The sequence below is a fragment of the Bubalus kerabau genome, chromosome 8 (genome assembly GCF_029407905.1).
Source record: "Bubalus kerabau isolate K-KA32 ecotype Philippines breed swamp buffalo chromosome 8, PCC_UOA_SB_1v2, whole genome shotgun sequence".
Classification (NCBI taxonomy): Eukaryota; Metazoa; Chordata; class Mammalia; order Artiodactyla; family Bovidae; genus Bubalus; species Bubalus kerabau.
Genome location: NC_073631.1, coordinates 54,844,381 through 54,859,980, shown reverse-complemented (window position 1 = coordinate 54,859,980; position 15,600 = coordinate 54,844,381). Strand labels below are relative to the sequence as shown.

At 36.4% G+C, this 15,600-nt stretch overlaps 1 protein-coding gene across 5 annotated transcripts in view; it reads left to right on the top strand.

Annotated features, from left to right (window-relative positions):
* The window catches only part of MET (MET proto-oncogene, receptor tyrosine kinase), a 149,317-nt gene that overhangs the window by 72,803 nt on the left and 60,914 nt on the right, over positions 1-15,600 (top strand). For all 5 annotated transcript variants that reach the window (XR_008717828.1, XR_008717827.1, XR_008717826.1 and 2 more), the window contains 6 exons: positions 2,984-3,144; positions 4,793-4,895; positions 5,007-5,143; positions 5,799-5,960; positions 6,921-7,020; positions 10,561-10,779. Coding sequence is in view for 2 of the 5 variants with exons in the window: in XM_055590305.1 (XP_055446280.1) it covers positions 2,984-3,144; positions 4,793-4,895; positions 5,007-5,143; positions 5,799-5,960; positions 6,921-7,020; positions 10,561-10,779 (882 nt within the window). In the remaining 3 variants the exon portion in view is untranslated. The remainder of the gene's footprint in view (positions 1-2,983; positions 3,145-4,792; positions 4,896-5,006; positions 5,144-5,798; positions 5,961-6,920; positions 7,021-10,560; positions 10,780-15,600) is intronic.

Here is a 15,600-nt window from a genome sequence, read left to right as displayed (position 1 = left end):
AGACAGATTATTCATCTTTTTCTTATCTGTCTTAAATGCTGCAGGCATAAAACCCAGCTAATGTGTAGAGTTTCACTTTCCTATAAATGTAAGTCAACCTGCTTTTCAAGGTACATGATGTTCAGTGGCTGAGATTCTCTGCAGTCCCACATATGAAATATTTCAGGAGTGCAAGCCCATTATTTTGTTTCAAACATGTTATCTGATCTTGTACTTAAAGAGCAATGAAAAATGCTTCAGAAAAGAAAGAGGACTTTCCAATATATTCTGAATTTATTAGGATAAAATTGTCATATCTTGTAGGATTAGAGTTCAGTCCCATGAGACAGCAAAACAGTTTATTAATTGATCAGAAGACTCAGATAAGAAGCAGCAGTGATATCTTATGAGGGACATGAGATATTTTATCTCTTTTCTGCAGTACACTGCCACCAAATATATTTGTGACATTTACTGAAGAGACAGATTTTAATTTTCCAAGGTTGTTGTTTTTGTTATTTTAATTTTCTCATGTATTATCCTGATGGATTTTGAAAACATGATCATTTAAATCATTTTCACCTGTTTAAGGACAATAGCTATTTTTGTGGCTATTTCTACCCTATCCAGACCCAGCCTCTGTGGCTTTATGCCGTACACTCATTTCCTTCTCACAGAGTTTCTCTACCCTCAGGATAACACAGTTTGCCAGCCCATTGTTGGTTCTGTCCCAGGGTGTGTAGTCCAAGACTGTGTCTTTCCTTTTCCCCCGGAAGAGTGAACGTTACCCCGTAAGCTAAGGCAGAATAGCTCAGTTGCCTGCCTTTAATTTTCAGCCAGGAGAGAAAAGCTGAGAAAAGCTAAGAAAAGCTGGCCTTTCAAATCCTGATGATCTCACAGAGGTTTTATATTAATAGCACCCATGTCTGTTGCCAGCACACCAATTGAACAACTCTCAGTGTCTTTTCTGAAATCATCACACAATCCCTTTGTCTTATATAGAAAGTGATGATGAACGTGGAGTGACAGACTTCAGTTTTTACATAGAAAGGGGAGATCTAGGCAGTGGGATCGGGCCAACATCAGCCTTAGGCAGCTGTTTTCAGTGGGGAAGACTCCTCATTAAAAGAGGAAATAACAGCTGTGTGACTGCCTCAGGCTGAAGAGAGCCCTGGAGGGTTAGATGTCTTTTTCTCTCCTACTGAATTTCTAACATAATAATAAACAGATTTTTTTTCTAGCAATTCTCATTGGCTAGACATGGACGAGGTAAATTTTCATGAAAGGCACAACTGTATAATGGATTTCATGGGTAAAGTAGCTATATAAAGGCATTAGGCTAAGACTTTTACAGGGGTTTGACAACAAGGGTATGACGTTGGTTTGCGATTATTTACTTGGGAGGGATGGTAACATTTGTAGATTTGAATTTTGCTAAAAGCTGTTCTAGAGAAGAATCACTTTTACACTTTCACTAACTGGTCTTTAGCAAATGCCCTTACTGATTTTTGAGTTGCCTGTATAGCAGTGCTATGTTTTCCCACCATTGTACTTTACAGCACAATTTACAATATGTCCCCCCAAAAGAGCATTTCCTTTCTCAATTGTCACAAAGCTGCTGAGGAGAAGCTTATTTTTAACATGGAAATTTGTTTTGTTTTAATAGTTTTAGCCTAAAAATAGTTGTCTTGTAGACTTCATAAGAGCCTAATGCTATCTTATATCACCGTTGCCAAATTTTTATTAACGAATTTGTTTTACTTTTAATACACCAAAGATAAGCCTGCAATAATAAAAGGAACCTATTATTATGTAATACTGAGCCTGAAGTAAATAAGTCAATCCTAGAAATGAAATATACAACTATGCCAAAAGAAATAATTAGAAACATTGCTATAATACAGATCACACTTGAGGCCCTCTCCAATTCTGTTTTTATCTATTTCTAACAGAATATGTTGACTGTATTAAATGTTACATCATTTTTAGCTTGTTAACTAACCAGCTGGTATATATCAAATAGTGACTATATTTAAAGGAAAAAAATGGTAGTTAGTAATAAATGTGAATTAAAAATAAGTAATTAAGTATTAAGTAAAATAAGTTCACTTATTCATTTATTGATGCCTGGCACATAGCAGATGATTTATAAATAAATAGTGAATGAATAGGGGCGTCCCTGGTGGCTCAGTGGTAAAGAATCTGGCCTGCAATGCAGGATACCCAGGTTCTATCCCTGGGTTGGGAAGATCCCCTGGAGGACAGCATGGCAACCCACTCCAGTACTCTTGCCTAGGGAATCCCATGGACAGAGGAGCCATGCAGGCCACAGTCCATAGGGTCGCACAGAGTCAGACACGACTAAAGTGGCTAAGCAGCAGCAGCAGCAGTGAATGAATGAATGGCATATATGTATTAAATACCATATACGTGACTGATATTCTGATAGCTGTTAAATGCAACTGTGAAAACACTGGGTACAGAAAGAAGTATTTTTACTGCATGACTTTCTCCTCTGGGTGGGGAATACCATAGCAACAATATGCATGTAGCATATACCCAGCTGGTACTCAGAACAAGGCATATACTGGTGCTTAGCTTCTAGGACCCATGAAGGAGTTTTGATCAGAGTTCAATCTGGAGGCCCAGATTATATAAGCATATAAAAGTATGGGTTATATAAAATGTAAAATTTGGGCCCAAAGTGTGTCTACTTCATCCCAAAAAGGCCTTTCATCCCCACCTAGGCTGAATTTGGCCTCTCTCTCATCTCTAAATCTGAAAACAACTTGTTTCATCAACCTGACAGATAGTTTAAATGTTTGTTCCAGATACTCTGAGATTTGTGTCCCTTTTTCCTTCAGTGAAAATTCAATTTTTTTAGATAATGGGAGAAGGAAGGATTTCCGATTCTTTGAGGATATGTATTTTGTCTGTTTGTTTTCCACACATATGAAAGATAATAATGTACTCGCTCTTTTTAAGTTCTATGTTGTCCTTATAGGTTTTTCCAACTAGTGCCCCCCTTGAAGGAGGGACAACACTGACTGTTTGTGGCTGGGACTTTGGATTCAAGAGGAATAATAAATTTGATTTGAAGAAAACCAGAGTTCTCCTTGGCAATGAGAGCTGCACCTTAACCTTAACTGAGAGCACAACAAACATGTAAGGACCTAAAAACACTTGGCCAGGGTGTGGCTGGAAAACAGATTTTAGTTTTGAATGAATACTTGTAAAACTTGCCCCAAAAGTCCATCTCTTGAGTTAAAAAAAGTCTTGGTCCACCACTCCCCTTGTGGATTTATTTTGTTTTTAAAACTATTTACTCACCAGGATTAAGGAGGGAGAAAGTGACATTACTCAGATGAAGAAAAGAAAAATCTAGCATCTGGGAATTTTTCAACCATTTTTGTAACAACTTGAGAAATTGTCTGGGTAGATTTGAAAGAGTAGCACTGGCTGGGGTCAGTCCATCTAAAGTCTTCAATAGGGAGACTCTTTCCAACAGTTTTTTCTATAAAAATCAGAGAAGAGTTCAATATGGACCCTGTTTTCTAAATTCACTTTCTGAATCTCAGAAATAGTGAAGCGGCTGTATCACACTTTTGAGACTCCTTGTTTTTGATGAGTTTATATTTAGCTGATCTTTATTGACACTGTAATGGAAAGTTAAAGTGTTAGTCACTCAGTCATATCCAACTCTTTTCGACCCTATGGTCTGTCCATGGAATTCTGCAAGCAAGAATACTGGAATGGTTTGCCAGAAAGGAGTGTATCTCATGTAGTCTTTCCCAAATCTCAGGAAATAGCAATGTTATCCCTGTTTTACAAAGTGGTAACTGAAGTTCAGAAAGATAGATTAGTAGAGGTAATTCAGAGAGTAAGAGCTGAACAGGCCTTCAAACTCAGCTCTCTTGATCCAAGACCTGTGCCTGTTCTACTATATCCTACTTGTAACTTCTATAAGATCTGAATCCCATAATGAACAGAGAACCCAGAAATTTTTAGTTATGTAGTAACAATAATCAAACATTTGAAGTTTTATAGTTTGACCTATTCTTTCAAGTGGTTATTTTATACCTAGTAGAATTCCTTCCAGGGTTATGCAAAGATCTAAATCTACTCATCTTATTTTACTGAGGCCAAAACATCAATTAATGTCATACTTGTTTAGCTCAATGGCAAAAAAATTCATTCAAGAAATCCCCCTTGTAAGTTCTTGCTCATTGCTTATAAATTAGAGCCTATAAAAGTGAGACACAATTCATCCTCATTTTTAAAAGTTTCTTAATAAAGCAAATTATACTTTTTAGGATTATAATAATATTATTAATTTAAAAATAATTTTGTGGAAAGCCTATCTTTATTTTATCATTATTGTTATTAAATAAATGTGTATAACCACAAAAAGGCATCTTTTGACATACTTTGAAGAGGAGATTTCTGCTTAGTTGTAATCAGCCCATTGTTTCATATGCTATCAAAATACCATTTCTATAAGTATGCCAAACATTATGCCTACAATTATAGAGGATTAGACTGAGATTATTATGAACTTTTCGATTGGTGAGTTCTACATTGATGATGTTTAACATTTCCTGTTTTGTCTATATGAATAATACAAGACAGTCAATATAAAGTTTAGCATAATAGTACAGAAATAAAGCTATACAATTTTCTGTCTTGATGCTTACTTGGAAACTCTGCTTGCTGTTTAGAGTAGTCAGCTCACTATTTGGAGATAATAACCCTTAATATAAAACACCCAAGCCAGAAAATGCCTTTGGACTTATATAAAACTTCGCTTTTTCAGGTTGAAATGCACAGTTGGTCCTGCAATGAATGAACATTTCAATATGTCCATAGTTATTTCAAACAGCCGTGGGTCAGTACAGTATAGTGCGTTTTCCTATGTGGTAAGTCTGGGCATTCATTTTCTCATGAACTAGGATATTTAATTATTACTTAATCTACTTAGAGTTATAAAATTGACAGGTTATTTTATTTTGTTTTTATCTCTCATTCAGGATCCTATAATAACAAGTATTTCTCCAAATTATGGTCCAAAAACTGGTGGCACTTTACTTACATTAACTGGAAAGCACCTAAACAGTGGAAATTCAAGGCACATTTCAATTGGTGGAAAAACATGTACTTTAAAAAGGTGTTGTAGTTTATCTTTTGTTTCATCAGTCAAGTTGGATTAATATTTGTACCTAAAAAATCAAGAAAATATTGTTATTTTGTGGCAAAAAGTCAAGAGGTTTATTATTTACTGTCCTAACCTTTAAAAACTTCTCCCTTCCCGAATCCCTCTACTCCTTTTTGCTGTTTTTCCTACCCTTCCCTTATGGTTTATTAATTCCACTTTTAAGTTTGTCTTCCCATCCACCTTCTTTATTGTTATACTTAGTATCCCACCTATGCTATAAGCTATGAGGTTCTGTTAATTGACAATAAACATTTCCATCAAGATTTACAATTAGATCATATCACTTTGGGGTGGTGAGAGCCATGAGGGAGATTAGGTTAGGAAGTTACGTTTCTGCTTCTTAAGAGATGGGAAAGCTTAAATCAAGTACCAAAACTTTAAAAATTGCTTAAAATCCCAAATAGTTTTAAGTTGGATGGTTTGCCTACAACAAAGCTAAGTCTGGGATCTAGTCAAATGCAAACACCCTACATTAAAAAGAGCATTTTTTTCCCTAGAAATTCCCATTTAGGTGCTATTGACTGATGTCCTTTTTTGACTTATGGATATAATTCTAATATATGTGTGTCTTATTAACGAAGATCCATTTTCTTAATTTTTTGTTCAGTGTTTCACATAGTATTCTCGAATGTTATACCCCAGCCCAAAGTGCTCCAACTGAGTTTTCTGTTAAGTTGAAAATTGACTTAGCCAACCGAGAGGTGAACAGCTTCATTTACCGGGAAGACCCCATTGTCTATGAAATACATCCCACCAAATCTTTTATTAGGTAAGTAAAAGTTTCTGATGGGTATAAGAAAATAATGAACTTGAGGGTGATTGGCTGCCAAATAGTCCAAAGGAAGATAGTTTTATTTCTGGATTTGATACTATTGCATTTCTTTTGAAGGATACCTTTCCAATTCAGAAGTGAAAACTACAATCATGTTCTGAGTACAATTTGACTTTATCAGTGCTAGTTCATGCCATTTTATCCTAGTCTAAATAGATTTCGTTAAAACAATTTAACTGAACATCATAGTATTTAAGCACTTATATTATGTACATTTTAATTCTTTACTAACCTTAGTGCCTAAAAGTGGAATCGCCTTTTTCTGTCCATTTTACAGTGTATTTTTCCTTACCTAATTTACACACAGCTTTTCCCTATACCAGTGTGTAAATCACTCAGTCCTGTCCGACTCTTTGTGATCCTGTGGACTATAGCTTGCCAGGGTTCCTCTGTCCATGGAATTTTCCAGGCAAGAATACTGGATTGGGTTGCCATTCCATTCTCTATGAGATATTCCTGACCCAGGGATCGAATCCAGGTCTCCCACATTGCAGGCAGATTCTTTACTGTCTGAGCCAATACCAGACTCCCTCTAAATCAGTATCTCATTGGACCCATTTCAGTCTGCCTTATTTCTGTTATTTCAATCAGTCTAGCGACAGTAGTTAAATTCATTTTTCTTTGTATTTTTTTCAGACAGGAAAAAATATTTCTTTTGTGTGTTTGGTGAATAAAAAGAGAAATTCATTCCTTCAGCTTATGAAATAATGAATTTTTTAAATATTTCCAGGTTAAATAAGTTATTTCCAAAGAAAATTTACCACTGAACTTTCGTTTGACTTCAGTTGTGGCTGTAACTTGTAGTTACTACATGTGATTTAATTTCGTTTCTCTCTTAAAATACTTGATAGAGAAAGAACCTCTTATAGCTATTTTTCTATTTTATTTTGCTCCCAGTGGTGGGAGTACAATAACAGGTGTTGGAAAAAACCTGAATTCAGTTAGTGTCCTAAGGATGGTAATAAATGTGCATGAAGCCGGAAGGAACTTTACAGTGGTAAGTCCTCTACGCGATAGTTGTGCTTAGAACTCTGCATCTGTGCCTCTACTGCCAGCTTTCAGGGTACCAGAGACATTTCAGTTTTGCCTTTAATGTCTGCTATTTGTCTTACTTGCAGTGTAGTCAATAGGATTTTTTTAATTCAACGACTAAAAATATCTAGTCTCAGGCTAACATAAAACACACTCACACATAATGTTTAGACACAAATAATGATTATCAACTTGAGGCAGTGTTTTTTAAAAACAGTCAGTACAAATGCAAACTGCATCATCCCTGTCTTAGTCTGTTCAGGGTTCTATAACAAAAATACCATAGACTGAGTGGCTTACACAGCAAACATTTATTTTTTCTCACAGTTCTCAAGGTTGGGAAGTCCAAGACCAGGGTGCCAGCAGATCTGGCTTTCTGGGGAGGGCCCGCTTCCTGGTTTGCAGCTGATTATGTTCTCATTGTATCCTCATATGGAGGGGAAAGAAAGAGGAAGCAAGCTCTCTTGTGTCTCCTCTTATGAGGGCGTTAATTCCATCATGAGAACTTCACTCTCATGACCTACTTACCTCCCAAAGGCCCCATTTCCAAATACCATCATGTGAGGGATTAGGGTTCCAAATATGAATTTGAGGAGGATGCAAACATTCAAACCATAACATTTCCCTATCCCCCTTTTTATAATGCCCCATAGAACATCAACCTTTTTGGTCTAATAAAACCCCTGGGTAAAGCCTTTAATCTTGCCAAAGCATCCATGTCTTCCTAAGTGGTACGGTGTTTTCTTTCATATCCCTTCTTAACTATGCCTCTTGTCCTTTTGTTAGCATGTTATCAAATAATGAAAAAGAGCATTAGAATACTGATGTCCTAGAGTGGGTATGATGTGTAACACTTCTTCACCTTTTTTCTTTTATTTGCAAGGTCCATCAGAATTTAACTGAATTCCTCCTTAAATTGACCTATTTTGTGTTCTGACAGTTTTGGGTCACATTGAAGTGGCAGTTTTACTTCAGACTTCAGGAAGTTGGAAGTTATTTATGAAGATTATATATTGTGTTGTTTTTCTCTGATATAAAATACCCATAATCTAGTCAGACTTGTACATGCAACTTAGGAAAGTTCTAAGTGCCCCCTCTCAGGCAGGGTCTTGATTGGGGAGGTAATAGATTGAATTACAGCACTTCCTTTTAGATTCCCATCCAATATTTCTTGAAGGCTAAGGCTGCAGTGTGCTTTAATTACAAAAACCAATTTGGGGCTAAAAATGTCAAGCCAAATCACCAAACAATAAGGTCATCTCAAATAAGATTTTTCTTGACCTTCTCAATCAGCCACATTGCATCACCTCTAAAGAGTATTATTAGATTTTTATAATATTCCTGAGAGATTATACTCTAGGGAGTCCCCATATGAAGTAGAGAGCTTTGAAACCAATCCCCGCACATGGCCACAAACAAAGTTAGAATACCACCACTATTAATTTAAAGGACATCAGTTCTCCACAACCAGGCATAGCAATTTTTCATTAACCAATAAAAATAACAATAACCCCTTTTGGTGTTGGCATGCAACTTTTTAAAGTAGAAGTCTGAGAAATTATTAGTTTATCTAATTTACACTGAGGTTACATTATTAAAATCATGACTAAGATTTCTTCCCTCTGCCTCACCAACATTATGATGACATGTGACATCATTCATTCATTTGTAATATGTAGTTTTTTAAAACCTCCTAGGTGTGACAAAGAAGATTGAAACAACAGTAGAAGATTAGAATCTTATCTGTTTGCATATCTGGAAATGTAAACTTTGGTATTTTAGCCACAAAGATATTAAATAGAACAATGGATTCAGTTTGGACAGGAATGAAAAATTCAGTGGGTCTATTTGACTACTGTTTGCAAAAAATCTCATAAAGAGACCCGTGTTCTTTCCATATTCCCTTATTCTTGTAGAATCTGAAGCTGACCATGATGAATTGAAGCCATTCATTATTTAACAGATGAAAACTCTTGGTCAAGTCTGATTTAGATTTACTGATCCAGCCAGAGTAAATTTCCAGTCTAACAAATTCAAATCTTTTAAAATAAAAATATTGATCACCTTCTTAACAAAATGCATATTAATTTGTTAACATACATTATGCCCCAGAAGCCAGAAGTTTGTTAATTTTCAAATTTCTTGTTACATAGAAAATTATTGTAATAGCAGTAAAGTCGTTCATTTCCTTTTTTCAAGATCATAGGATAGCTTTTAGCATTGTAATATGGATTTGATACAAAACTAAGTAATATTTTATACATATTATGTCTGTATATCATTTTTCTTTATCTGCATATAGCACACATTTTTCAATAAAGAACAATTTTTAAATTATTTTTAAAAGAAAATATCAAATATCCAATTTTGTTTGTGCTTTTTCTGTATATCCTGAGTATTTTTCTATTGTGGACATAAGTAATTGTTTTATCTCCAACTCTACTTGTCAAAGAAAAGGAAATCTAAGGGATGTTGTTGCTTGTTTGTCTTTTCCTTGGAGGGAAAAATGCAACCATTTAACCTTAAATGCACCACTTTGTGTTGCTGGTTTCGTCTAAGCACAATCAAGAGGAAACCACATTTTCCAAACTTCTATAAATCAGAATTACAAAGGGGAAGATTTTTAATGAAAGATGAAAGGACATGAAATAATGATAGCAGAACCTTTGTAAAATAGAGAGGATAGGAAAAGTTTGACCAATGTAGAATACAGAGTGAACAAGAAACCACACAGCATGGGAGTCATGTGAATTTTAGAGCCAGTGGTCTAGGATTTATGTTCTTTACTTTGCTACTCAGAGCTTTGTGACCTGGTCTGATGATATCAGCTCAAAAATCTCTAGCACCTACCTCATAGGATTATTGTGAGAATTAAATGACACCAGCCTTGTAAAATATTTTGCACAGAACCTGGCACTCAGTAATTGATAGCTTAAAACACACTAATAAGATGATCTTACTGCATAATTAATTATAGTGTGAACCATATGGTGCTTGGCAGTTGACAAAGCACTTTACCTTGTAGTATTCTACACTGTGAATAACATTTTAATGTTAATTTCTAAATGAGGCAACTGAGTTTCCAAGTGAGGGCTTTGCCCTAATTCTTAAAGGTTGGTTTAAAGCTAAGATGCGAACAGGACTTAAATTGTACAAAGTTCAGCTTCCCACTCTGCAATAGCTGTTTCATAAGCAGCCACCCTCCTGGTGACTCCTGTCTTCTTAAGGAAGATAAAGTGACAGAGGAAAGAGACAGCTTCAGATAGAATAGCTTACATCTTCCCAGCAAGTGAAGCTTTGTAGCTCCTTAAAGGCTGGATTGTTTAGATAATCTTACATCCGTCAAGTTTCCAGAAATGTGTTCTTCAACATTAGTGAGTTAAATGGAGATTTTTTTTCATTTAATGTATATTTTCAATTGATTGAAACAGTGAAATGTGAAAGTTGCTATTGATGATGTCAAGCTGTGTTCTGTTTACAGTGAATAATTGGTGTCTTACTGTAGGCATGTCAACATCGCTCTAATTCAGAGATAATCTGCTGTACAACTCCTTCAATGGAACAGCTGAACCTACAACTCCCCCTGAAAACCAAAGCCTTTTTCATGTTAGATGGGATCCATTCCAAATACTTTGATCTCATTTATGTACATAATCCTGTGTTTAAGCCTTTTGAAAAGCCAGTGATGATCTCAATAGGCAATGAAAATGTACTTGAAATTAAGGTAAGAAATGCTTAAAATGCTCTCTTAAATCATCAACTTGCACTTAATTGACTTCATCGCTATGTGAATAAAATTGTTGTGCTTGGTCATTATCTTATATTACATTAGCAAATATCTAAGTTCTGAAAAGCAAATCTTTTGACATAGGACTAAAAGGTATGCATAATCATGGACTGCTTTTTAATGAAGCATTTAAAAATTCTTTCTTAATGTATATAATAAAGAGTAGTAAATGTAGGACACAAATCCTTTAAGTAAGTTGCCTGTGATTTATTCTTCTGCCGATGTTACTTACATATTTCCCTGGACACCTAAATGTGCTCATTACAAGATAAAAGGTAAAAGTCATAAAAGTAAAGACATCAACTGTATTTCTGTATTTCCTTCTAATACTTGGAATTTTGTATTTGGGTGTGGTCATCTCTAAGCTGATTTATAAATGGAGCTGAATTTCCTCTACCTCAGGAATATATTAGCCTCTAAATATAATTTAATTGGACAATAACAAATCACCTTTTCTAAACCAGCCTGTTGCAAATAAAGAATACCAAAACCCTAGAGAGGTTTCATGGTTTGACAAGTGATCAGATTGAGGCAGAACAAAGACTAGAATACAACTCTTTTATGTTGCTTCAGTCATTTTTACCTCAAATAGTAATAAAAGAGGCAATATGATCAAAACTTTAATTATCTATAGTCTCAGTCTCTAAAAACAGCAAAATATTTATATTTCAACATGATGTTTTTAGACATGCAGTATTTTTCCCCAAGAGATAGCCTGAATGCAAATATGAGCAAACACAAAGTAATAGGGTAGTCCTTGTTTAGATGTAATATAAATCCCATAGATCATCTCCATGTAAGTAAGAGTATGTTTTTACTAAAATTATTCTGCTTTTTCAACAAGACTTTGTCTACAGCCAAACCCATGTACACATTCACACTCATACAAGTTTACTAACCTCCCAATTGTGTTTTGCACAATAATTAAGCAAGCCCAGCATGAAATTAAATGGAAGCCTGCTTCAGTGAACAGCATGTTTACCATAGCAAAGTTCTTTCATCTGCTTCTTTAATTAGTTTTAGAAAGGGAGAAAGAGCTTTTATCACTTTTTTTTTCAATAAAATTAATCTAGTGTGACCTTTTGCTTTCAACAATTACTGTGTTTGCCATTTCAAAGATTCCATTTGGTTTTTCTTGATGAAAACAAAGGTTTATTTGCAAATACTTCTACACCCAGATAAATTGTATTTTTCTGTTCCTGTATCTGTCATGGAAGGATTAGAGAATAATGGTTCTTTATCTACCCTTTCTAATAGTCTTACAAGGAGGAGAAAACTCCTTTTTCTATAAATTACATACCCATTATTCAATGTCCTACAAAATTGTTGGACCAAGAAAAATATGATTTGACATCATCCTCAGCCTTTAATGCTATTCCCAACCTGGCCCGAGAGGTCTCTGGAAATAGACACAAGAGACTTTCTTTTCTTGTCTATATACAGAATGACTCTTTTCTCTAACAAAGGTCTAGCACCTGTCATGTCACAGAGTGGCAATCTGGGGAAAATAGGAACAGTTTAGGGGGACTATTTTGGGAGTGTCATGATTTAGTCATCTCCCATATTTTATGTATATGTAAGAGAAAATCTAAGCTATACGAGAATCTTTTGTGTCACAGCAGTTTAACCCTTTATCAGTTTCTAAAGTTGACCATATTGGGACGACCCAGAGGGATGGTATGGGGAGGGAGGAGGGAGGAGGGTTCAGGATGGGGAACACATGTATACCTCTGGCGGATTCATTTTGATATTTGGCAAAACTAATACAATTATGTAAAGTTCAAAAATAAAATAAAATTAAAAATAAATAAATAAATAAAACCTCTGCCTCTCTGAAATAAGGAACATAAAGCAAGAGAAGAGAAAAGGTCTCTTCTGGACAAACAGTAAACTGTTTTTAGCAAAAGAAAGGGTGCTATTTTATTTCATGTTATTCATGTTCAATTACCATTCAAAACATGAATGTGAAATATATTTGTGTTCCATCAGTGAAAGCACTATGGAGAGAATTGTATTTAGAGTGAGATTTGCTTCTTTTTGCCAGGAAGAGTTTTATGCTGCTTAAGCAGCCATGCATATAAGAATTATTTGGCTAAAAAGAGATTGTGATAGTTTCCAGCCCTAGTTGTGAGAATTGCCTTAGTCAGTATTTAGCCCAGTGATTACACCACGGCCAAGAGGGTCAGTCAAGTTTGGATCAAGAGAACATAATAGAGACTAAGTATCGGTCTTCCTCAGCATGAATCAGAAACTCCATAATGTGTGTGGTAGTTTGTATCTAAGGCTTAGGCACCAGTGTGGACAGTGGTCATCAGAAATAAACATCTCTTTGGGAGTACACATGAAGGCACAGTGTTCATGTCAGCAACAGCTCATGTTTTTGTGAAATTTTAGTTAACACAGTACTTTGACAAATATTGTTTCATTAGAGATTCATGTGGACATATGAGGTTGGGAAGTCAGTGATGATTATCCCCCTTTGCTGCTGCTGCTGCTGCTAAGTCGCTTCAGTAGTGTCCCCCTTTATAGATAAGTAAACAGAGGTTTAGAAAGATTAGATAATTTGTCTTGGGTCACATAGGGAGCAAACAGTATAACTTGGGCTCACAATCAAATTTCTTGATTCCATATTTGGTCTTATTTCTATGGCACCCCACTCCAGTACTCTTGCCTGGAAAATCCCATGGATGGAGGAGCCTGGTAGGCTGCGGTCCATGGGGTCGCTAAGAGTCAGACACGACTGAGTGACTTCACTTTCATGTTTCACTTTTATGCATTGGAGAAGGAAATGGCAACCCACTCCAGTGTTCTTGCCTGGAGAATCCCAGGGACAGGGGGGCCTGGTGGGCTGCCGTCTATGGGGTCGCACAGAGTTGGACACGACTGAAGTGGCTTAGCAGCAGCAGCTACTACATTACAAAGCTTTGCATATTAACTTTCATTTAATGTATACCAAAATACCTTTCACAATAGGAAAATTTTCTATCGTGTGGTATGTAGATGTCCATGCAATTCTTTAAGTAAAATAGCTCTAAACTCTTTACAAATACCTGAAAGTCAATTCTGATGAAAAGAAACCCTACATTTCCTAATTATCCTATTGTATGACTTTTCATTCATATTTTGTGCAAACTAGAGAAGCACAGTATTTAATGCTGGAACTAGAACTGCCTGACACTGTCCTGGGGCTTTATCATATTCTAGAGCATATTGATATACATGATAATAGAGATGCTTCAGAAATTCAGTTTGGAGAAGTTGGTTAAAACATGAAAAGGAGCAGGAAGATCAGCTAAGTCAAGGAACAGGAACTTATCTAACAGGGCTATGATACTAAGAAGGAGCCTAAGAACAAAGCTCAGATAGAGCGCGCTCAGATGGAGGTCTGTATCATTTTCTTAGCATTAGAAGGATTTAGAAGGGAGAGTCGTTCTAAGCTAACTCAGTCTACTTCCTGCCCAGAGCCACCAGAATTTGTCTTCCTCCCACTTCTGGCTGATATACCTGGAATTACAGGCCCAAATCCATTCACAGCCACTGTGAGGCCAGTTCTGTCTACAACAGGGTAGAAATGAAGGGCTCTTTTCTTAGAAGTCATTTGGCCCAGTGTCAAGACCTATTCTTATTGATGGGACTCATAAGTTGACACTTAACCCTTGAACAATATAAGTTGAACTGCACAGGTCCAACTTACATGCAGGTTTTTTTCAATAAATACATACTACAGTCCTATGTGATCCAGCATTGAGAGAATCCATGGTTTCAGAACCTCAGAATCAGAAGGCTGACTGTGAAATTATATGTGGATTTTCAAATACACAGGGATCAGTACCCCTAACCCCCATGTTATTCAGGGGTCAACTGTTTTTCTTTGTGCTATGCACTTTAATATGCATTCTGGGGTAGGGGAAGCCATATTGCAGGGCTTATAGACAGCACCTGTGGTATCCTACTGACCCAGGTAGCCAGTGAAGAAGCCAGTTTAATTTTGGTTCCCCCAGTTTTTCTCAAATGACCTGGGAACTTTTCTCCCCAAATGCCTGTTAATGTCCTACACACTTAGTTTTGAAGCTTCCCATCAAGGTTCTTTGCCCTAGTTCCCAAGCTGAGGAGGCTCATATTCTCTCAGTAAAGTGTAAATGTCCCTCGACCACCATCTCACTGATTTTTCTGCTGCCAGCCTCCCTGAGCCATGGCTGAGTCCTACTGCCATCCCCCCACATGGCCTTAGCTGACTTGCCCAGACTCAATATTGTGACCACCTGGACACGTGAAAACTTGTAGGATCCCTTGTGTAATGATATTATTTTTCAAGTCCTGCTTCTACTCCTATCTACTTTGTTCTTTAACCAGCTCAGACATGGGTTCCCAGTCCTGAGTCCTAGGTAAAAACATGTCATACCTGGCCAGAGTTGCAGAGGAAAGGGCAAGAGACATACTAATATGACACACTGGGAGTAATAGTTTTTTCACTTTAAAAATGTATTCATTTTAACATTGCAGTGAGAAAAAGCAACTCTTACTCATCATTATATTCTCAGTAACTAGCGTTTTGTCATACAGAAGTAGATGGTAAGTAGTGCATCCATGCACTTACCTCAGTGGTGTCTGACTCTTTGCGACCCTATGGACTGTAGCCCACCAGGCTCCTCTGTCCACGGGATTCTCCAGGCAAGAATACTGGAATGGGTTGCCATTTCTTTCTCCAGGGGATCTTCCTGACCCAGGGATCAAACCCGCATCTCCTGCAGCCCCTGC